At 38.0% G+C, this 23973-nt stretch overlaps 1 protein-coding gene across 2 annotated transcripts in view; it reads right to left on the bottom strand.

Annotated features, from left to right (window-relative positions):
* LOC106793763 (protein slit) overlaps window positions 1-23973 on the bottom strand; it is a 367043-nt gene that overhangs the window by 12785 nt on the left and 330285 nt on the right. For both annotated transcript variants that reach the window (XM_014760952.1, XM_014760950.1), the window contains 3 exons: window positions 9018-9089; window positions 8323-8466; window positions 128-199 (listed from right to left, as the gene is read on the bottom strand). In XM_014760952.1, coding sequence (XP_014616438.1) covers window positions 128-199; window positions 8323-8466; window positions 9018-9089 — 288 coding nt within the window. The remainder of the gene's footprint in view (window positions 1-127; window positions 200-8322; window positions 8467-9017; window positions 9090-23973) is intronic.

A 23973-nucleotide genomic window follows, 5' to 3' on the forward strand; every position in this document is an offset into this window, starting at 1 on the left:
AAGAGAAACGGGAAGAGGAGCTTAGAACATTGGATGAAGATGAGGAAAGGGAAAAGAGAGAGAAAGAGAGAGAGAGAGAGAGAGAGAGAGTGAAAGAATAGGAAATCCTTGGAAAATATATACTTACAGCTGCTTGAGAGCAGATACACCTCTCAACGTCTTTGGTCCTATCGTGGCTATCTGATTGTGACTTAGATCTCTGCAACACGGAAGATACAACAATTGTTTCCTTTTAGTCAATGATTCGAAAGGTTCATTTCTCGATTAACGCTAAAAATAACCAAATTCATACACACACATACATATACATATACACAAACATCCATATTCTCTTCGTTTCTTTCTCTCTTGGCTAACTGCAATCTAGAAAATCGCAATCTCCTCTTTTAGTTGTAACGGAATGTGGTTTAATGATTAATTTCGTAGATATATTTCTTCTCTTGAAGTCAGATGCACCGTTTTCCTTATTCAATGATATCGGTATTATCCTTTTTTGACGTCAAGAACATCGTAATTATCGTATGACTTTTAGTCTATAACAAGCGCGTTAGTGACATCTTAAAAAGGATTTTAGACGAGTTAAGTCGAAAAGGTAGACGAATCGATTTGCATCGAGTCCTGGGAATTGTAAGGCGAACCGGTAAGAAGCAATTACAAGAGAAGGCACATCCTTTGCTCGTCCATCATCCAGTGATCTCGATACCGCTTCTCTCTCTCTCTCTCTCTCTCTCGCACTTTCTAAAGATGGAGAGAGCCTGTTTCAAAGTCACCACATGGTATCCCACGGTGGTTCGTTCGTTGGAAGCAATAAGAAGAAAAAGAAGAACCGACCTCGTACCTACTACGAACTCGCTTCGTTGAATCTTTCTCTTTCTCTCTCTCTCTCTTTCATACGTCGACCTTTCTAAGTTTTTTTCCCTCGACGGACACACGACCGTAACACGTTGAGTTCCGATGGGTAAAGAACACCGGCTCGTTCCACTTCCGAGCTCAGTTAGTCGCGAGTTCGTCCTACATTTCCGATAAATTATTCAGAGCATCGAATGCTGGCCTAGTAGTCGCGCGACTTCCACTATCGTGGTGTTTCCTCTTCCTTCTTTTTTACTCTTTCTTTCTTTCTTTCTTTCTTTCTCTTTCTCTCTCTCTCTCTTTGAGAAAGGTCTAGTTAGTTTCAAAAGAAACTCTATTTAATTTCTTTCCAATAGAACACGTCAAAAGTTTTCGCTTCTCAGGATAATCCCAAAGGAATTTACCTATTGATTTATTAAATTACTAAGAATAATATTTGATCTTAAATGAACAAAAAAAAATAATATTAAGTATACGATTATCATTTCGTTATGCCATTTCTTCGAAGAGAAAATCCGCTTTGGTACCTAAGGCGTAACGAAACGTTTGAAGACGATAAAATACAGGGAAAGAGGAAACGTAATCACGATAAGAAGAGAGCAAGAAGGGTAAAATGACTTGCTGCGAGGACGGATGTACGAAGGAGTTAAAGTTACCACTAATGAGCTTGGCTACGTACGTGGAAAGCTCTCTTCTCTTGCTAGTTATTCTCGTGGCCGGTTATATACTCGACTTTCGTCGTCATCGTCCTCCATCGTCGTATTCCTTGTACTTGTGTTTGTTAGTTTTCTTTATAGATACATACAAACACACATACATACACACATTTACGTTATGTATAAGAACGAATGAGTTTTTCTTTCTCAACCACTTCGAAGCTTTTTCACGGGTGGCCGGCTTCACGAATTGCCCGAGTCCGTTTTCAAATGAACGGGAGCTTTCAGATAGTATCTCGGAAGGCTGTTAAGCATCTTTTATCCGCGAGAAATACGAGGGTTACCTTGCGAGTGAATGCGAGATAGAGTCAGCATCTCTAATGGTTCATTTCTTCGTTAAACTTTATTCGTCGGATACCTATTTTTCCTATCTTTTATTTTGTTTAAAACTTTCAATTTTGCCCACAGTCGTCATATTATTTTCCTCCTATTCAAAATTCTAATCATCTTATTTCATATCAATTTAACAATATTATTCGACTATGGATTTATATAACAGTTATCGAAAGTTTATATTAACCGAGCTTACAATAGAGATTAATCTCCCCTAACTTTCACCAAGAATACGATGAATCATTCGGTAAGAAGAGCGCGAAGAGCTCGTTTAACAAAACGAGTAGGGAAGATGAGTATTTTTTAAAGCTCATCGCGGAATCGAATATCTTCAGGCAAGTCTCAAGCGTTGTTAAACCAACTCTCTCTCTCTCTTTCTTTCTCTCTCTCCTGGAAGAGAAAGAAAAAAATGAAAAAAGAGAAACAAGAGAGAGAGAGAAAGAAAGCTTCGGAATCTCTTCTCGAGGCACGAGTTAAGCAGACATTTGTGATGATAGGTTAGGGGTCTTGGAGCACGGTTCAGCATTGACCATCCATTGGCTCGGAGAACTCGCAATCTGTAATTATGCTTGCCACAGACCACGAGAGTGGCTCAGAAAAAGACAGACAGACAGACAGATAGAAAGAGAAGGAGAGAGAGAGAAGAGAAAAGATGAGGAGGGACGCTTGAGACCGAATAGAAAGAGAGAGATAGTGATAGAAAGGAAGAGAAAGAGAAAGAGAAAGAGAGAGAGATAGGAATGTTATGAGTTGGACAACGCGAACATAAGGCGAACCTGGGAGATTGAACTTCCAGCTCGCGAACCGAGCCAATCCAGAAAGCAATTACCGAATTTCGACGTGGCCGCGCCTCTACCGTTTACCACTCACAAAGGACCTTCTGGACCGTCTCATCTCTAGCGAAAGGCGAGTACGAGACTAGGTCTCTCTCTCTCTCTTTCTTTCGACAACTTCAATTTCAAATGGTCTTGCCAAACTGGCTGCTCCCAGAGCGTTTGCCGCCTCCATTGGTACTCACTGGACTAGGGCGATAAGCACGGGATAAAACGAATCTCGAAGAGGACGCGAAATGCGAGATCCGAATTCTCAACGCGACGCTTGTTTCTCCTTTAAGCTTACCACCCTCTTCTATTACCACCCTACCACTACCTCAGTTCACCTCTCATCACCCAAAGCTGTACTATTTTCTTTCTTTCTTTCTTTCTTTCTTTCTTTCTTTCTTTCCTTCTTTTTCTTCTTCTTCTTCTTCTTCTTCTATTTTCCTCTTTTGCTCTTTTCATGGGATCGATCCTTCCTTTTAAAGACGTTCGAAATGAAAGAGAAAAAGATAAAAAGGCAAGGAAAATGAGAAGTTCCAGTCGTGCGTACTCCGATATTTAGACTTCTAACTTTGCTCTTCTCATGCCTTGGAAGAATAAACGAAGAGCTTCGAGAATTCAACGGCGTAGAAAGCACAGAATATACTGGAATGATGGAACGGGCAAAGAGAAATACACGCTCGGCTTCTCGTTATCGGGGAGAAATGAAGAAAGATGATGAAAAAAACGAGAAGCATAGTAAAACGAAGAGACGAAAATTCTTTTGGACTTTGGTGAAATTCAAGAAACTTGTTACTTGGGTAGTCACGTGAAAATATGAAAGAGAGAGATAGATAGAGATAGAGAGAGAGAGAAAGAAATGGTTAGAGAGTGACACGATGGATTTGTTGGCTTCATGGGTGGTAGAAAAATTTGAGAAACGTCCCACGATACGATATCGAGAGCATTAAGCGCGAAGGACAGCTCTTATCGGCGACGTTCGACGAACGTGAAATATCGCGGCTCGTTTGATGCCAAGCTTACAGACGGAGTGTCTGCTACGCGTATGTACGTACGAAACGCGAGTCGTGTTTTTAGATAACAAGAATGACGCGATCCCCCCTCTATACTCCCTCCCACCCTCCCTCCCCCAACCACCAATGCTCGTAAAAATAAAACGCCTTTTTATTTCTTTCTGCCTTTCCCATCTCTTTTTCTTTTTCAATCTCTTTAAAGTGTTCAGGAATTGTTGTACCTCCCCCTTCTGTCTGTTCTTGAAATCAAACGATTGAAAGAGACGACTTTGTTGAACGAATATCGACGATTTTTGCTACTGGTATTATTAATATTATTATTATTAAAAATTATTTCAAACCCTTATCAGTCATAGATTTTCGTATGTGAATTTTGGGAGATTAATTTTTGATTAATATCATCGAGCCTGTAAATGAGATATTTTCTTTTTGTTATAAATAAAAATATTACATGCTATGCACAATAATATAAGAAAGATAATTGTTTTATAATTGGATCGCGTTATGAATTAAAAAAATCTAATGTCAATTTGCTTAATTCTTCATTATCTGCTTTTTGCGTTTCATTTATCATTACGATATCAAGAAAATGTTTGGTATATTAATGAATTTTAAATTTATATGAACTAATATTGGTACAATGAATTGTTTAGGTGATAGTACCATGTGTTTCTTCAACAGTTGACAGACGCAATAATTTTCAATTTTGTAAAACCCTGACGCTTATGTACGTATATGTCACAACATTAAATTAATTGTCGTAAATAATTTGTAATCTAATAATCTACTTTTCGTTGTAAATTTTTCAAGTTTAATTTTGATATACACGCTGCCCCGTGAATTATTTGCAATCTCATTTTTTTTTGCGAATCATCCTTTAAATTACCCTTTACGAATGAAACGCGGATAAAAGGAAGGAAATGTTATTACCTCGTAAATACGAGCTTGTATATTCTCATTGGTCCTCCTCCTCTTTCTATCGCGTTTGTAGCGACGAGAGAGCGAGTGATACTAATCGGAGGAGGCGCGTCCACAGCCCTTCCCCATTGTGTCAAACCATTTATTACCTCTTCTCCGAGTAGGTACTCTCGGTCTTCTTTACCATCTTCGAATAACTTTCTCCGTTTGCGTTGCGATGGGTTAATCATACGTTTCGTTTCTCGTCATACGACCCACGCTCTCCTTTCTTAAACTCGTGAAATTTATTTTCGATTCAGCTCGCAAAATTAAATACGAATCCGACGATTAAAGATCGGATAATACTTATTCATAAGACCTTTCAATTTAATCCCATGACTTTCTTAATCCCTCTTGGAAAAATAACGAAAAAACGATGCCAAGGTCAATCTCAGAAAAATCAAAATCCGGGAAGTTATATATATATGTTACCGTCATAGCTGGAAATCCGCCATTGCTGGTAATTCCTCGGCATTCTCATCAATGCAAAGAGCCTTCCGCTAAAGTCGGAAACAGAAGAATTCTTACAGTTTTTCCTAAACATTGAACATAATACTTTAATATTCTATAGAATATCAAATTAATATTTAAACAACGTTGAAAAGAATACATTCTCGGGCACAGACACATACACAGCCATACGCAACCCCTCCCAATCAGAGGAGAAAATCAAATCAGAGATTGCAATGCTAAAAATTGTACAACTTTGCTATTTCTTTGAAAAGTTTTGGTAAATATTTTTCATACTAAAAGTGAATAAATTTTAATGAAACTTATATTAAATTAAAGTACACTCTCTAAAGGCTCTTTGCATTGATGAGAATGCCGAGGAATTACCAGCAATGGCGGATTTCCAGTTATGACGGTAACATATATAAGGATAAAATCGGAAGAAATCACGAAATTACGAGTAAGATTCTCGTTGGCATTCGATTTTATTCGAGGTAGGGAACGACTCGAGAAAGGGAGATGGATGTGTACCGTCGACTTTAGCTGCTTATCCACCAGCAGATGAGAGATTATCGGGGCCATCCTGTACGGCCGTGAGAACTCGCCGTAAGGTCGCAACGTGATACGTTCTTTTGTAAGGTGCCTGATCCGGTCTTATCGTCGGAAACTGTGGAGTTCCGTTCAAGAAAGAAGAAGAAAGAAAGAAAGAAAGAAAGAATGAAAGAAAAAGAGAGAGAGAGAGAGAGAGAGAGAGAGAGTTAGAATGAGAAGAAGAAGAAGGAAAAGACCGAGACGGTAAGTTTCGAGACCCGTCCGTCTTGGCCACTTTGCGAGATGATAGATGGACCACCAACTTCACCTTCCTTCTCTTCTCTTCTCTTCTTCCCTTTTACTTCCATGTCCAACGGTCAACTTCTTTTTTTTTCTGCTCCTTCATCATCTTCTTCACCTTTCTACCTACTCTAGCTCGTGCCGTCCCTCTTCGATGCTCTCTCTCTCTCTCTCCCTCTTTCTATCCTTGTCCAAGAAGAAAAAGGGGGCCACAAACTCATGTGCTTTTTCGACTTCTCAAGTGGCAGCTCGTAGGGTTTCGAGAACTATGCCTGCGGAAACGATCTCGATAAAGTCCCGATCCTCTTCAGCTGACCGCTTCGTATTTTTTCTTCGTGTGTGTGTGTATGTCTCTCTCTCTTTTTTTATTTCTAGTTCGAGAACGGTCAGTAGCGGAGATCGATTAAGATTCAGGTTCGAAAAATATGCGGCCGTGGTGGTGTGGAGGTTTACTACGAGAGAAAAGCACCTAGATGAGAGAGAAGGAAGTAAAAAATAAAAAATAAAAAAAAAAACAAGAAAAAGAGTAAGAAAGAGAGAAAGAAAATATAAGGGAGACTGCATCGGTGTAATCGGAAGATCGGTATTTTTATCTTCCGCGCTCGTTTCTCTCGCGTTTAGATAGGAGAAATGCGGCCCACGTGTTGTGCGAGCGAGCTTCCTGCCTTCTGACTTACGCTCAACCGAGTGAAAATGGAAAAAAAAATAAGTGGAAGAAGTCGGCCTGCCTCCTCCTCCTCCTCCTCCTCCTCCTCCTTCTCCTTCTGGCTGCATCTAACCATCTCTCCGAATGATCTCATTTTATTTTATTTTCTATAGAGGAGTAGTAGTAGTCGTTGTCGTTCTACCATAAGTTGTTCGAAACTCCAAAGGATTTCATTAATATCACAGCCTGCATTGCGTGTTCATTCCGATAACAAGGAAACTCCACGTGTTACCTGATTAACGAGCTCCTTTGCAATATATGAATGAAATATGTTCCTGGTTAACGTGTTTGCTATAACGAGAGACGATGACAATAAACTATCTCTTGAAAATTCAACAACTATCTCTTTCGTAGTTGTATTTCCTTCAAACTCGTTCTTATCGCGTTCCAATTTAGAGTTGGATTATTAATTAAATCAATTTAATAAGCGGACTTATATATCTCATGTTACTTACTGTTACAATAATTGTTTTTCTTCACATTTTTATTTTCAAAGAAACATTTTTCTTTATTATTATTATTATTATTATTTTATATCTTTATATATATATGCGACCAAATGAGATAACATTTTAAAGTGAATAAGATTAATTAAAAGAAATTAAAATTGTTTATAAAAGAAAAAAAAAAAGAAAACAACGTGTAGAAAACAAAATAATACTAAGGGATTAAAGCCGTCGAACGAGGGAGATCATCGGCTTTAAAGAATTAAACATGGAAAAGGGGAAAAAGTCGCGAGTCGCATACGTATATACATATACGTACTGTACTGTCTCTATGCCGTTTGCGATTCGATCGAAAGGGGAGCTTGCAAGTTACGACTAACTCAAGCTTTTTCAACGAGTGAAAGAATGTAGGCCGTGGATCGTCTGTAAAGTTTACGCGCCTGAGTCTGCGCGTTAGCAAAGAGTGGGAACGTGCTTGACAAAAGCAATGTGGATTATAAAACGAGAGCGTAATAATAAAAAAGAAGAAAAAACAAAAAAAGGAAAACGCGGAAGGTGGAAAAAAAGAAAAGAGAGAGAGAGAGAGAGAAAGCATGAACGATCTTTCGCATATAATAATTATTCTCCCGAGACTCTTTTTTTCCAACGCTGGTTCCTTTGTTCCTCATGTTTGGCAAAAGTTCTCCCATGGGAGAAGCTTTTTTCGGAAAAGCTTACTTCCTTCATCTCCCCCTTGCTTCCTCTTCGTCGTTCGTCCGTCTGCCGGTTTTTCATCGGTTCCATCGAAAAGTCTCAACATTTTTTTATTCTTTTATTTTTTCCTTTATTTGATTCTTCTCTCTTATCTTTTACGACTTTATACAAAAGTGTCTGCCTTTTCGAAATTATTCCCATTAACGTTATTATTATCATTTATTACACGTCAATTTACAATTATCATTATTATTATTGTCATCATCATCTTGATTGTATCATTATAAAAAAGCTTTCTATATTATTTTCTGTTTAATGAAAAAAAGATATTATGTTATACGAAAATTCTTTCTTACGTACGCTTGCCTCGAGATACGATATAAAAGAAATAAGAAGGAAAAAAATTTGATAGGAAGGTAAAAATTTCACCATCTCTTTTTAAAAGGTTAACCGAAGAGACACACACACAAAGATTAAGATGATAGTAAAATTTTATACGATGGTACTTACAGCCGCTTAAGGTTCATCATATTACTGAAGAGGAGATCCGGTAGATGACGAATTTGATTGTTATTGAGCCGCAGTTTTTCCACGCCGACCAGATCTTGAAAAGCCCCTCTTTGGATAGTATGAATCTGATTGTTCGATAATAACCTGTCAACGAAAAAAGAAAAATAGTAGTAGAAGAATAAAATGCTTAAACAAAGATTAAGCCATATCGTTTTATATAAACGCGATATAATATCATTTTTACAAATTCTTCGATAATATTTTATGCACGTAAGGATATAACATTCTTTTTTTTATCCGTGTAATAAATTTTTTTCACAATTTCGTAGATGTACCCAAGATAATCGGATCGTATTTTTTAAATGAAACTCGCGGAAGAGGATCGACGTTATGCAAGTAATTCTTCCTTCCGCCCCATCCCCCCTGACACCCCTTCTAATTCCCGTTTATGAAGCCGCACAAATGCATTGCCATCATCGCGGTCGTTAGCAAACTCCGTAATACATGCTCGAGGAAGTTCTCGACACTGAATATTCATAGTACTGCGGTTTCGTGGCGAGAGGTGAGCCGACTTAACTTCTATCTCTCTCTCTCTCTTTCTCTCTCTCTTTATTTTTTTAACACACTCTCCTCTCGCCTTTAAAACTTCATCACGGTGATAACGTAAAGAAGGCCTATGTAAAGGTATTACTTACAAAACGTGAAGCGTTGCCATGTCCTCGAAGTCTGTTTTAAATATAACCGAAATATTATTCCCTTGAAGATCTCTGAAACAAATAGAAAAAAAGAAATGATTAAAATTTGTCCATTAAATTATTCATATTAGATTAAATGCATTAAAAATTATCAAGTTTCGAAATGGTTAGATCGTTCCCCTTTAATTTGGCGAAAGGTAGAACTAACCTATCCCAAAGAGACTTGTCGCCGCAGTATATTCCGGGAATTTATATGGGTCAGTAGATACCCATATACGGGCGATACAGGTCTTTTCTCTTTTTTTTTTTTGACGGTAAGGTTAACATCTTTGAGGTCTATCCCAAGAATTTCTATAGGTTCACAGATTGGTATCGAAAAAAGTGGGATCAAAGAAGATAGGGGTTATCGAACTGTGAGTATTTATTCGACACAAAATTCGACGATCCTTTTCTATATAGTAATAATCTTTCGTATAAAAATTCAAATTAAGAAGAAGAAGAAGAAGAGAAAAAAAAATAAATACGCGATTTACGAGTGGGTTTTTTCCTTTTTTAATAAATAAAGAAAAACGAGAGAGAGAGAGAAGAAGGGTCAGTGAAAAAGGAAAGTTATGACCAAGGGTTACAAGGTACTACTACTACTACTACTACTACTACTACTTGGTAAGCGCGAATTTACTCGTCATTGTAGTAGTTGTCCTCGTCGTCGTCGTAGTCATTGAAAAAGGCGAAGAAGAAGCTAAAGGGGCAGAAAAGATGAAGAAAAGAAGAAAGAAAAAGAAAAAGGGGGGAGAGAGTTATAGAGAAAGAAAAAGAAGAAGAAGAAAAAGAAAAAGAGGTGGAGGAGGAGGAGGAGGAGAAAGACGAGAGGAGTAGCCGTCAAACACAGCCGTATACCAGCCGTCTGCTCTCTCAGAAGTTATTAAGGCCTTATTAAATTGGTTCCTTTTCCAACCCCCTTCCAACTTTACTAGCTGCAGCAGCACCACCACCATCACCACCACCACCATCACCACCATCTCCATCTCCACCTCTAGTTCCAACTCCAGTTCCACCTCCAACCAACCGGTCGTTCGGTCCTCTTGCAGTGAAACTTTTTACCTGACAAAAAGGCCGACGGTAAGAGAGCGAGTAACGAGGTCGGCCTATCTACTCCAAGAGCTTTTCTACATCGGTGAGGATTTTTTCTTCCGTCCTGGGCTACCAACTAGACTACGACTACGACGACGACGACGAGGACGAGGACGAAGAGAGTAGCAAAAATTATTCCCTCGTTTTCATCTCTCCCGTCTCCGTCTTCTTTTTTCTATTAATAACGCAAAAACCCATCTTTCTTTCTTTCTTTCTTTCTATCCTTATTTCCTCCTTTCTTTCTAATTTTTTTTTTCTTTCTTCTTCTCTTTTTCTCTCTCGTTTTCAATTCGATGAATACTTTTTACTAAAAATAGTTTCCCCTTTAATCATTCATAAGATTAGATTATAACTATGTTATGATATTATATTTGTAATATGATTTTAGTTTGACGTTAAACCAAAATAATCTTCTATAATATTTATTGAATGATTTTATCTGAAATATTAAATATTTCGTATTTCAAAATAGAATGAGATACATAGCGGATTATCGGTAAAGGTTTATGCATCGAATAAGGACAGTAATGGGGCTGCTAGGTGGTTCTACAATTAATATGCATTTCCAATTGGCAAGCGTTCGGGCAAATCGTTCGTTTATGACGAGCATTATGGCGAATTCAATGGTGATGAATCAATCATCGAATTCGTGAATCCATGAACAATTTACAAATGAGATAATATAATATAATATATATACTAAAAATATCTATACGAAATAAATTAACCGAGCGCGCGTAGATCTAGTTTAAAGAATAACATATAATGAAAATCATTTTCAATATAGGATAATATTTGAAAGTGACAAAATAAAAGAGGAATAACACTTGCGATTAATATGCTTTTTAAAAAAGAAAATTAACGAAGCGATATCGGCTGTGATAGAAAAACAATGATAGAATTAACGGTCCAATAAATATCCAAATGGCGATATTCGGTTTACCAGAGAACGGATTATTACGCCCTGCTATATAATCCCTATGGTAGTCGACGAGAGAACTAAAACGTAAGAGAAAGAGAGACAGAGAGATGGCAATAGATAGATAGAGAGAGAAGGAGAGAAGAATACAGAAGGGTGGGCGATGTTGGTATCTAATTATCAGTTATTATACCTTAAAGAAGCTCAGAGCAACGAGCGTCGCCGATCGCATTATAGAATCGAGGTTCATTGAGTCTCTCCCTCCTTTTACCTCTTCTACTCTTCGTAGCGCGTAATCCACTTTATCGCTCGATTCGATTAATTTTCGACGAGGTAAAACGATCGCGGCTGGCAGGAAAGCTAACGAAGGCACATCGTGGGTCGGTCCATCGAGGATGTCTACCGCGTCTCTTCGAGGCCATTCTTACCTCACCCAAACCCCTCACCCAAACCCAACCCCTAGTCCCTCTTTCCCAACTCTCATCCTTATTACTCTTCTTCGTTCCTGTCGTCGTACTTTTCGTCGTGTCATAGGCGAATCGTGCCTAAGGCGAAGCTTTCATGAACTCAACCAACTAACATAAGAGAGAAAAGAAAAAGATGATAAGAGAATAAAAGGAAGAATTCCCTTTTCGTTTAGTTCATACGACGGATTTGTACTTCCACGAACTCTAATGCAGCTTTTCGCAGTGGCGATGGTGGTGGTGGTGGTGGACTCAGCCATCTCGTACTGGTGTTACGCTCAATTAAAATAACTCGACACCTTCTTGGAATATGATAATGGTGATAGCTCGAGTTATCGCATATCTCGGTATAGATTTCTTTGCTCGTCTATGTCGCATCGAAACTCCTTTAAAGAGACTTCAAAAGAGAATTAGAGAAAGAGAATGAGAGTAAGAGAGAGAGAGAGAGAGAGAGAGAAAAAAATATGGTGAGTGGGTCGTAATTCTCTGAAGACGATGCTTTAAGAGAAACGTTACGGATTAACTATGATTAGTCTGCTAACGAAATACGAAGGACTTGCGAAGAAGAGAAGATGAGAGTTAGTGAGTGAGTGAGAGAGTGAGAGATAGTGCATGCAAGTACTTTACCTCATGAAAATTTATTACATCATAAGGAAGGTATAAATATTTGCGGTATGAATTATGTCTCTTGAGAGAGAGAGAAAGAGAGAGAGAAAGAAAGAGATGAGTTTTAAATTAGTGGTATAAGGAAGTTCAGATGTGTTTTTACTCGTCATTTCTGTGGATCTTTAGACAGAAATATGGTATAAATATTGGCGAACGATTAAATTCGTTGACGCTGTTACGATATAAAGAGAGTGTATTTGACTGTACGAAGATCGATGTACCGGTAGGGTAGATAAATCGAAAGGAGTTACTTCTTAAACGAAACGATCGATCGTTTATAATCGTTTCATGTCGATGGAGATAAATGAATTTACGATATATATCTCTCAGGTTATAGCAGAATAATTTAAAGAGAAAGATCGACGTACGTTGTGGTAAGTGTTACAAACAAGCCGAGTTCGAATAAACTGAAAACAGGAGAATGTAATAATAACAACTGAATAGGATAGAAAATCTTAATGCTTAAAGTGATGTCACGTTTCGATAGAACGCGATATTGCTTTCGTAAGAAAATATATTCCGATAAACGATCAATATCCTTTCACTTTTAATACAAGTTTACTAAGAGCAGAAATTATATGTAATAAATAACTATATATTTTATATCTCAGTTATAAAATATATGTGAGTGAATTCTGGCTAGATAAGAACTAAGAAAATATATGTACGGTTGACACGCGATATTATCCTAGGATTTCGGTACAACGGGTATTTCATCATAAGAGATCGTAATCTCGTGGCGAAGGTCACGAGAGAAAATTCCGTAATATTTTATTAACCGTTTGCCCTACTAAATAATTCGACACGGCAACATAAAAGAGAGACCGATGATTTGCTGTGGTGATTTCCGAAGAAGAAACACGAGAACTCCGAGACGAGGATGAAAGAAATATTAAAAGAGCCAAACTAGAAACGTGGAAAGAAAAATTGTCCCTTCTTTTTTTTCTTTTTTCTCTTTTTTTTTTTTTTTAACTATCTTGAATCTGTTCTAAGGATGGATAGGTAGCAATTCGTTTTCTAGTTTCTAGCGTCGACGATCAATGGCTATAATGACGTCCATCGGAAATCCAATCGTGCCTAGACTTTCAGGAAGAAATGAAGGAAGAAAGAAAGAAAAAAAAATGGAATGAAAGGAAAGAAGGAAAGCAAGGAAGGAAGGAAGGAACGTCGTCGTTCTTTCTCTTCCTCGTCATCCTATACTTTTGACAAGCGACTCACGTACCGGCTAACAAAATTACTTTTCGCGTCGTCGGGATGTTCGTTAAATACATTTCCATGGGTTTTCACGAGCGAAAACGGAGGAGAAAGCAGCTAAGGTAGAAAATCTAGTAGGAAGGAAGGAAGGTTTAACCCTGCCTGTCTACCGGATGAGATAGCTGCTCTTACTGCTATTGCTGTTACTCAAGAGATTCGATAGATGAGAGTATGAAAGGATGGGTAAAGTATGTACGAGATGAAAGTTGTAAGGAATATTCGATTGGATAGGCCCTTACTGACGACTTGTCCTGAAATAAGGTGTCCCTACGTGTTTATATTTGAAGTGTTGTTGCTTTCGGAAAGGACCGCAGGCAGATGTAATCAAAGTTTGCAAACAAGCGTTCTATCTCTCTTGTTCGGACCCTTCTGTCAGAAGTGGGCAGATCACGTCAGAACCAGATGAATATCCGGATCAATCTTCTCGCACACTTATGTGCGCGAGTGCGTATGCTTATACATATGTGTGTGTGTGTGTGTGTGAGCGAGTGCGTTGTCGAATCATAATTTAAGATAATACAAAAAATATTGATCAAAAAATCGATAGATATTTTCTTTGATCTCAAATGGTAAAACCAAAGAAAATTATAATACGCCGAAGTTTATTTTTCTTTAATGGAGAAGAAAGAAATATAACCGCACGGTGAGAATTTAATATCGCGTTCGACTAACATTTGTCGAAGCGTTTGTAAGTAACAGACTTCGGTAGCAGCACGTTTCAAGTATCCATCAGTATTATTGGTCTATCCGTTATCGCGTAACGTCATTGAAATTGCCGGAGGCTCGGTTGGGTCGTGAGGGAACAGAAGGTAGATGATAGAGAGAAGAAAAGAAAAAGAGAGAGAGAGAGTGAGAGGGGAAAGGGAGGGACAGACAGACAGACAGACAGACAGACAGAGAATAAGAGTAGGAGAGAATGCAATGGAAATATCATGTCAGATAAGAAAGAGTACCTTCTGTGAAGGAACGTACGCACGTCGACACTGAAATGTAAATGGAATTTCTTGATTGAGTTTACCGGTAGGTGGAGAAAGTGGGGTGAGTAGAAAAAGAAAAAGGAAGTGGGATGGTAATGGTGGTGGTGGTGGTGGTGGTGGTAGTAGTTTGAGAAGCCTTGACGATGCCCGGAGTCTGGGAGATACATCGTGAATTGAGAAAAAAGAAAAAGAAAAAGAAAAAGAAAAAAAAAAAGGAAAAAGAAAAATAAGTGCCGCCGAGTCGTCGATTTGACGTATCGACGGCTTTCCACTTCGATTATTCGATACTCTGTGCCGAGTAGTAGAACATAGTAGCGTGATACAAATAAACGAAATAAATGTTACGCGTGATGCCCATTTTATAGAGAAACACGCATCGACATTCTCTATTTTATAGTTAAATAAAGACAAATTTTTCTCTCTTATTCTCTCCTCTCTCTCTCTCTCTTTCTCGTGGTATTTCCTGTCACTAAGGTGGTAGGCAAATATACGTTTGCAAAACGGCTTGTGCTATAATTCAAAAGACGGTCGTAATCGACGGTAGTAAGGTACATTAAAATTTAACGGCTGTTATTTATCATACGTTAGTATTCGTCTTCGTTCTCCTCGTTTGAGTCGATCGAGATACTCAAGAGAGAAAGAGGGAGAGAGAGGGAGAGAATGGTGTTCGTTGAAACTTGCTCGGAGCCGGACGATCCTTATCGTTGGTGAAACGAGATTTGTGAGAAATGTAAGGGAACGATCGTTAAAAGAGGGGTCACAAAATAAAATTCGACGAGTTGTTTTTTTACGTAGCTTATAAAAAAGAACCAATCCAAATCGATTTTTATCGCAATTCTTTTATTCTCGACGTCGTCAATGGAAAAAGAAAAAAATAAAATAGAAAGAAAGAAAGACAATACGATGATACAAGGGACAACTCAAAAATATACTGTGAAACGTAGCCCCGTGTACATTACATACGTACTACGCGAGAAGAGAGAATTATATAGGAAGGAGAAGAATAAGGTGGTGGAGGTGGAGGTAGAGAAAGAGGAGGATGAGGATGAGGATGAGGAGGAGGAATAAGAAGGAGAAGAAATAGAAACGGGGCGTTGTGAAACTCTCGCGTCTGAATTTATTGGGCTGGCTCGCCTCCAGATGAAACTTCTTTTTTGCTCCTCCACGCTTTCTGGTCATTCTTCATCCAGGATACCACTCTGCTCGCGAGTAAGCGAGTAAGCGAATAAGCGAACGAACGAACGAACGAACGAACGAGCGAGTGAGTGAACGAGTGAGTGAGCGAGTGAACGCGTCAACCCAGTAAAATCAAATATTAACGATCGCCAGCTCGCGTAGAAATTCTCCCTCGTTCGTGCGAGTATTTACGGCGGTAATACATCGACGATACCGGAGGATGACCCAACCCGAGTGATATATTATCCCGTCGCCGTCACTCTTTCCTACGAATAAAAATTACACGGAGATCGGTAGCCCGAGGAAGATAGCCTCTTCTTTCTCCTCCGTGTTCCTCCTCCTCCACCTTATTTTTCGTTCACGACGACAACGACGACCGTCCGTTCTATCGTCGTTGAGAAACTTTAATAACCAAGAAAAAGAAGGAAGGAGTAAGAGAGAGAGAAAGAGAGAGAGAGAGAACATTTCGATGAAAGAAAAAGTACGACAGTCCACTCGTGATTATGCTATGCTGCTACGTCGGCTACTTGTAATCTTCGTTTCTCAAGATCGTAGCGATAGAAAAAATATTACCACGAGAGTGGAAAAAAGGGGAAAATAATAAAATAAAAGAAAAGAAAAGAAGTAGTAGAAAAATAATTCTCACATGGTAGGAGCAAAAAACACACCATTACATTAAACGTAATATCGTTGTCCTTGAATAAAGAAAAATCTTCCCTTTCCTCCATCGAATTTAAACCGATCGCAAGGCGCAAACACGTAGTGTTAGTTGGTTGTGTTAAAGCTCACGCGGCTAGGCGTGCCGATTAAATCATGAATAAGAAACAATGGGTAATGGGGATAGAAGGGGGAGGTACGCGTTTGTTTTTCGCCTCGTCGATGCATTAACACGACGCTTCGTGACTTTTTGCTCTTTCGAGAAGTATGAGATACTCGTCGGATAAAGTGAGGAGGCACACGAACATAAACGAAGATAGTAACTTCGTATAATAAATCGGATCTCATGCAACACGAATTAACGATTTGTAAATGATGTATATCTAGATTTAAAAGATAAATATATATTTAAAAAAAGGAAAAAAGTATATATTATATAATAATATATAAACATGTATGGATAAGAAACATGATTAAGAATTTATGTAACGCTCTTAGGGAAAATATTATGATAGAAACACGTAAACCGTGAAATTTTCAACGTCATTCAGCTTATCAACGCGTCGGGGACTATATTATCCTTCTATAACAGAGAACGTACGTACCTATGTACATGAGAGAGAAAGAGGTAGTCAAGACAAGCTCTTAATTCGTGGTGTAGCTCGACGTTTCCATTCATAACGAATGTCATGTTCCTTAGACGTGCTCGAAAAGTGAAATAACAATCGTCCGCTTGCGGTGGTGCGGTGTACCGCTGGCGTAATTCGCATTCCGCTTTTAGTGTTCGCGAGTTAGCCGTAGCGACCACCGTTACCCACCAACTGGACGATTTTAACGTATGTACGTCCGTTAACGGGGATTGACGCGAGGGTTTGTTCTCCTACCGTTTATACGCTCTACTCTCTACTCCCTAAAGTGTCAAATCCATTGTTGCACCGTATTCAAGCTCGTTCGTCGACGAATATTCGCTGAGAACTCTGTTCTAACTACCCCTTCGAAGATGACTTGTCAGCGAGTCTCTTGCTTCTGAATTGTTTACCAGAAGAGATATTTCATTTAAGAAGAAACAACTTGTCTTTCGAACGTTAACGAGCCAGTACCAAATTACTTTTAAAATTAACAATATGATTTAAATAGTATACACATTATTTTAAATACGAATAAAAATATTGATAATATGATTGTAAGAAATATAAAATAATAAAAAAAATATTATTTATTTAGAAATAACATTATATAAATATCATTATATTTATTTCAATTGTACTGTTGTTAGTAAAGTATCATCATGAAATATTATACAATTAATACGGAAGAGGATTCGATGTTTATTAAATAACGATCTATCCTACTTTCCTTTTTCTTTTTAAACGAGGAAAAAAAAAAGAAGATAACAACATTCTATCTTACGAGGAAGAAATTCTCGTCGGTTAACCGACGAAACAGTTTTAGTTTGCTAGCATTAAAAGACAAATGCGTTAGATCTAACGAGCTCAACGTGCCCGACTATGGTTCTTTGTGGTAAACGAGATAGAAAAGCTTCTTAGATCGATCCTAAAGGATACTATCTATTATTTCTATACTCCTAGTAACGTGGATCGTCGTTTTATCGATTATAGTTCTCTCTTTCTCTCTATATATGTATAGTATACACGAGCCTGACTTTTATCACGTTTCTCGTAGATCTCGATAGCACCTTTTCTTTTTCTTTCTCTCTTTCTCATAAGAGATAAAAAAAAGAGAGAAACAGAAAACGAAAGAGGGAGAAAGAAAGTGTTCGATAAAACGGTGCGATCAGCGCGAATAGGAACGTGCTCCACTCGATTTAGAACGATGCTCCCACACTTCTTCCTCTCGTTTCGTCTCTCTTTACCTCTTTCTTTCTCTTTCTCTCTCTCTCTCTCTCTCTCTCTCTCTCTCTTTCTCTTATTTTATCTCGTTTCTCACTTTCCGAGGATCACGACGCGATAAATTCATCGGCGAGTTTCTCCCACGAATCGTCGGTTAAAAATAAAAATAAAAATAAAATGAAAATAAAAAAAGACAAAAAGAAAATGGAGAATTACGGTCGAGCGTCGAATCGATAAATCGCGCGATTCGAATCCGTGTTCCGCTTGCAAAAATAAAAATATCAAGGCGAACGGCATGGCAAAACGGTTATAGGTGTTCGTTCGTTCGTTCATATGACGCGTCGTACGTTCGTTTGTTCGTTCGTTCGTTCGTTCGTTCGTTCGTTCGTTCGTTCGAGGGGAAAGAGAATATAACTAGCGTGGTAGAATAATTTTTGTCAGGGGGACGATGATAAACGTTTGAAAAACGACTAATTAACAATTACATCGCTAGTTGTTAAGTACATTAAACGATATTACGTTCTCGGTACAAAGAATGTATACTATTTATCTGGAAATTTATCTAACGTAATATCAATCATTTATTTTGTCATACATAAATATATTTCCTAAGATAATAGTATGGTAATATTCAATGGTACAATTATCGTATCTCATTTTTCCATGTTCTTTCACTCACTCTCTCTCACTCTCTCTCTCTCTTAATTTCTTTCTCTTTCTATCATTTCGGTCTCTTTTTCATTTTCTTTCTCTTCTCTTTCTCTCTTATTTCGTGCGCGATACAGAGTTAGAGTTATTACCAGAGTTATTACTGTTCCACGGGTAGACTAAAATATGCGACACACGAGCCCGTAGGTATACGTAAAGTGAGAACGAAAGAGAGAGAGAAAGAGAGAATGGCACACCTCGCGTGAACTCTCGTGCCGGGGTCAGACGTGGATAAATGTTACGCACGATCTGCGTAGAAGTTCGTGCCAGCAACGGGGGAACGTTCGCGCAAATATCAACGTTGCAATACGGTAATAGGAAATATATGATCCCGCCTACGCGTTGCACTCGTCTCTCTATCTCTATTTCTCTCTTTCTCTCTTTCTCTCTTAATATACATATACATATATATATTTCTTTCCCTTTCTCTCTCTTTCTATTTCTCTTGACGATCGCGAACCACAGCTTCTTCGAACGAATAGCCCTCGATTGCTCCGACTTGCTCCGACTCCGTCCGCGACGTGCGAGAAGATTTTATTGATGTCGAACGTGTTCGCCGTTGCTGTAAATTGACAAGCTACAAGCCGCACGGTTTTCACCGATGATTTATCTCAAGGAAAGACGAATCGGAGAAAAATTCAATGAAGAATGCGAGAATGATGTACCATACATACATACATACATAGATACATACGTATTGCGTTTACTCTCTTGAAAATGACTAGTTCTGATACGGTGGCTTAATGAAAGGATGTAATAAGCTGAAATACCCATACATAGATGTATTTATATACCTATATTATATCTAAGTATGTATTACATTCGTTAGATAAATAAGACGAGTACTTGGCACGCACATTTATGTTAACAAGAATAAAAGGTAAAGAACCAAAAAATATAGATAACAAAGTAAAGATAGTTGGATGAAAATAAAACGTCGAGAATTTGTAGTAACGTATCACTGCAAACGAATATACGTGATACCTAACGTGTTAAAATTGGAGGAACATACGAAACGGTTTGTTACTTTTTTGTTTTTTTTTCTTTTCCCATCGTTTGTTAATATTTTTCGCGACACGCAATGACTACTAAAACGGATCAAATTTTTAAGTGAGAAACTATCATCATGGTCTAGTGCGGTTTATTTTTTTTCCTCGTCGTTGTCGTTGACGAAAGAACCTTCTATTCAGTAATTGAACGACGATGAATAGAAATGGTCAGCTATGCGTAGAATATTATGCTTGTTTTTCTATCCGCGTACACGTATTTTTATCACACAACATGTTCCGACAATAAATTGTTGATATTGTACATTCATTCCATGTATAACGATTCGAAGTTTTTGCTCGATCGTCGACGTTTTTTTAATAGACATAATAAAGAAAATAATGGTCATATTATAAGTAATAATAGTAATAATAATGGTAATAATAGTAATAGCACGTTGTACTACGAACATTGAAACCGAAACGTAGAATGGTAGTGGCTTAGAGAAAGGAAAGGAAAAAAGGGAAGTAAAAGTATAAAAATCGCGTTAGGTTGGACCGTTTTCTAGGCGTTCTTTTCGCGTCGAGAAATTCCAGAAAGGTTTTCGTAGAAAAGGAAAGAGAGATAAAGAGATAGAAAGAGAGAGAGAGAAAGATAGAACACGTAAACGTGCTCCGCACGTGCTCGTACTTCCGGCTCGCGCAGCTTTTCGTTTAATTGCTCGAAAAGCGGGCCAAAAAAAAAAGGATTGTAATTGCTTGGTATGCTTCTAACCTTTCGACCGCGGTGAAAATTGCGGGAACGAATTGTCGGCGAGCTGACGGAAAAGAATAAGACGGTAATAATGGACAAGACATGGCAATTGGTGTGAGGGGGGTTAAGACCGCGTGAAATAAAAATTAAAAAAAAAAGATAAAAAAACAAGAGAGCTTAAAATAGATGAAAATAGTATACAGGTTATTGCAACAGATGTGTTAATCGTTAAGAAATTTAATGATTGTTTTATCAATACGATCATACACTACGTATATTTAAATATAAATGATCAATATAAAATGGACTTTTTTTTTTTTTTTAAGCGAACATTTAACCTTAGATCTAATAAAATATAGAATATTATTATTTCAATAATAATATCAAACATACGTATTTAATAATTCCGTTTGTCACAATCAGTAGGAGTATCGCTATCAGTATTTAAAACAAAAAATTGAAGAGATAACTTTTTTTCAATGCCATGTAAAGTAAAGTGACTTTTCACGTAATCCGCCTACCTTCTCTTCTCACTTTCTCTCTCTCTCTTTCTCTTTTTTCTTTCTCTTCTTCTTCTTCTTCTTCGTCGTCGTTGTCGTTGTCGTCGTCGTAGTTGTAGTTGTATCGATCTCTCTCGAGGATCTTTACGCGGTCGTATACGCCGTGCAATTATTTTCATAATCTAGTAGACGCATCGATGTCGGCAGGACGACGAAGACAGAGAAAGGAAGAAAGAAAGAGAGAGAGAGAGAGAAATAGAGAGATGGAAGGAGCAAGCGTGGGCCCCTAACGAGCCGTTCCACCTGTCGCGGTCGCATAAAATGCAATTAATGGGATTCCGCGTGGGCAACGTCGGTCCAGCATCCTTTCGCGGCTGTTTACGGTACACACCAGCCCTTCCGACGTTCACAGACGAGTGCTCTTTAACGCCTTGCGGCTTCTTTAATCTCTTTCCTTTTTTGTTTCTTTTTTCTGTTTCGATCTAAAAAAGAAACCCTTACTTTTTACAAAGTTGTATATATGTATATATATATATATATATGTATATATGGACTAATAATTAGTATTTATATGATGGTGATGCTACAGGATTTAGTTTACTATTATAGATACGATAGCCAATTTTTCTTTCAATGTAACAACAAACTTTTAATCTACGAATCAATTTCTATCGTATCCCATTTTTATCGTAAATTGATTGATTATCTATTTTTTTTTTTTTTTACATGTCGAACATATAAAATTTTACACGACATAACCTTATCTATTTTTTCTGGAGACAAAAAAGAATAATTGAAAAATGCATCCTATCAAATTGGAACAATGGAATAACCCTTTCAATGCATACATATGTGTATATATATATATTTACGTCAACGAAAACCTATGAATTCAACGGCGTTTTTGCAAATAAATCATATTTGTAACAATTCCTGGCTACACTCTACAAAAAAAAAAAAAACAAAGAAGAAAGAACGAACGAGATGGAATTGTATTTCGGATGAAAGAGGAGAATGCAAATTCGATATCATTTACGACGATAAAATTCCGACGAAAGTCATGCGGGTGCTGCGACCACGTTTCCGAAGGGAAGAAATAAAAAGAAAAAAAAAGATAGAGTGAGAGAAAGAGGGAGAGAAAGAGAGAGAGAGAGAGAGAAAGACACGAACACAGAGAGATAAAAATCAATGATGAAAAGGAAGAAGAAAAAAAACAAATAACCGTAAGGCTTCAACGAAGGTTCAACGGTTTTTCAAGAAGAAGAAGAAGAAGAAGAAGAATAAGAGGTGGAGGAAGGTAGAGGGGTAGAGGGAGGGTGAGGAAGCAAGGCTCTTTAGTTTCGGTTAAAAATCCGCAGGTTGTTTGCGGGCTTTGCGGTTCTCACGATTCGCTCGCAAACAAGACTCCTCCTCCTCCTCCTCCTCCTCTTCCTTCTTATTTTTCTTTTTTTTTCATTTTTTCTTTTTTCGGTGCTTGTTAAATCACGTAGGATGTGTATACGAAAGAAACTCGTTGTGTAGAATCGTTGCAAGGTAGAAAAAGGCACAAGTAGTATGAACGAGGAGTAAGCAGCAGCAGCAGCACACGCACGGTAGGCGCGCGTGCACGAAGCGGCAGCTACGAGCGGAACTTAAAAAAAAAAAAAAAAGGGGTGCGTGTCAGTGACGGTAGCAGCAGCGGTGTGCTTTCATGTTCGGAAATCAGGCGTCTAAATCTAAACGGCGCCACGACACGACGTCTCTCACCCGTTCGTCGTCTAATTACCGTTAACGCGACCCGCTTAATTAACGCTAACATTAACGTCTACGTACGTTCCCCATCATCTTGCGGTCTTGTTCTATTTCTTTCATTCTCCCTCATTACTTTCTCTCTCTCTCTCTTTCTGTCTTTCTATACTTGTTCATAGACGCTTGTTTGCGTGTATCGATCATTTCACGATACATATTTTTTGTTACCTTCCTTCCTTATACATTTAACGTTACGAACCAATGTTAATTACCATTTCCATTGTTATTCCACGTAATGTGTGTGTACCCAAAGAAAAAACTATAAGTAAGAGTAAGAAATTATGTATAACAAAAAAAGTAAAATAAAAGGAAGAGAGAAAGAGAGAGAAAATGATGGAAAAAGTCGTGTAACCAGGTTCTTCGTGATAACCTTTTGAACGAGTTTGCGAGTATAAATTAAGAAACACGTTGATTAATTGTTTACGTTCTCGTAAGTAATTCAATATGTTGTCGAGAAGATAACGGAAGGATACTTTTTATTTTTTATTTGTTTTTTCGTTCGTTTGAAATTGAGTAAGAATAAAGATAGAAAAAGAGAGAGAAAAAGAAACTGGGAAAAAAAAGAAGCGCGCAGAAACATCGATCGGGATACAGGGGGACGTGATAAATAAATTCGCGGTAGTAGGCGAGGATTTAATGGCACAATAATTTTCTCCGTCGTGCCATTTATAAAATTGTGCAAAATGCCGAGTGTTGCTCCTGGAGGCTAGCAGATAGCATCGTGCCGACCCCCCATGGTTTGGCTTATATTTGCATGTTATTGCACAGGGGGTCGGTCCTAACCGCAAAAACGTATTACGGAACTAGTCGTAAAACGGCTCGGAGACGAGCGTGCTCTACTTTATGCGACATCGGCTTCCAGGGTCAAGGAAATAAACCTCTATTCACGCATTATATCGTCACGTGAATCTGCTTTCTCGCGAACCAGCTTTTACCAAGGTATCTTAATTAATGTCGACATTGATACTTCATCATCATACTTTTTCTTTTTTTCGGGTAATAATCTTCTCTATTTACACGTTGCGAAAGAGAATTATGTAAGATTATTTATATTATATTAGAAATGTTTCTTCATAATCTCTTCCTCGTATATTAAATAAATTTGTCAATATATATTCTTATTTAA

The sequence above is a fragment of the Polistes canadensis genome, unplaced genomic scaffold, assembly GCF_001313835.1.
Source record: "Polistes canadensis isolate GaletaPanama2010 unplaced genomic scaffold, ASM131383v1 scaffold_18, whole genome shotgun sequence".
NCBI classification, from domain to species: Eukaryota; Metazoa; Arthropoda; class Insecta; order Hymenoptera; family Vespidae; genus Polistes; species Polistes canadensis.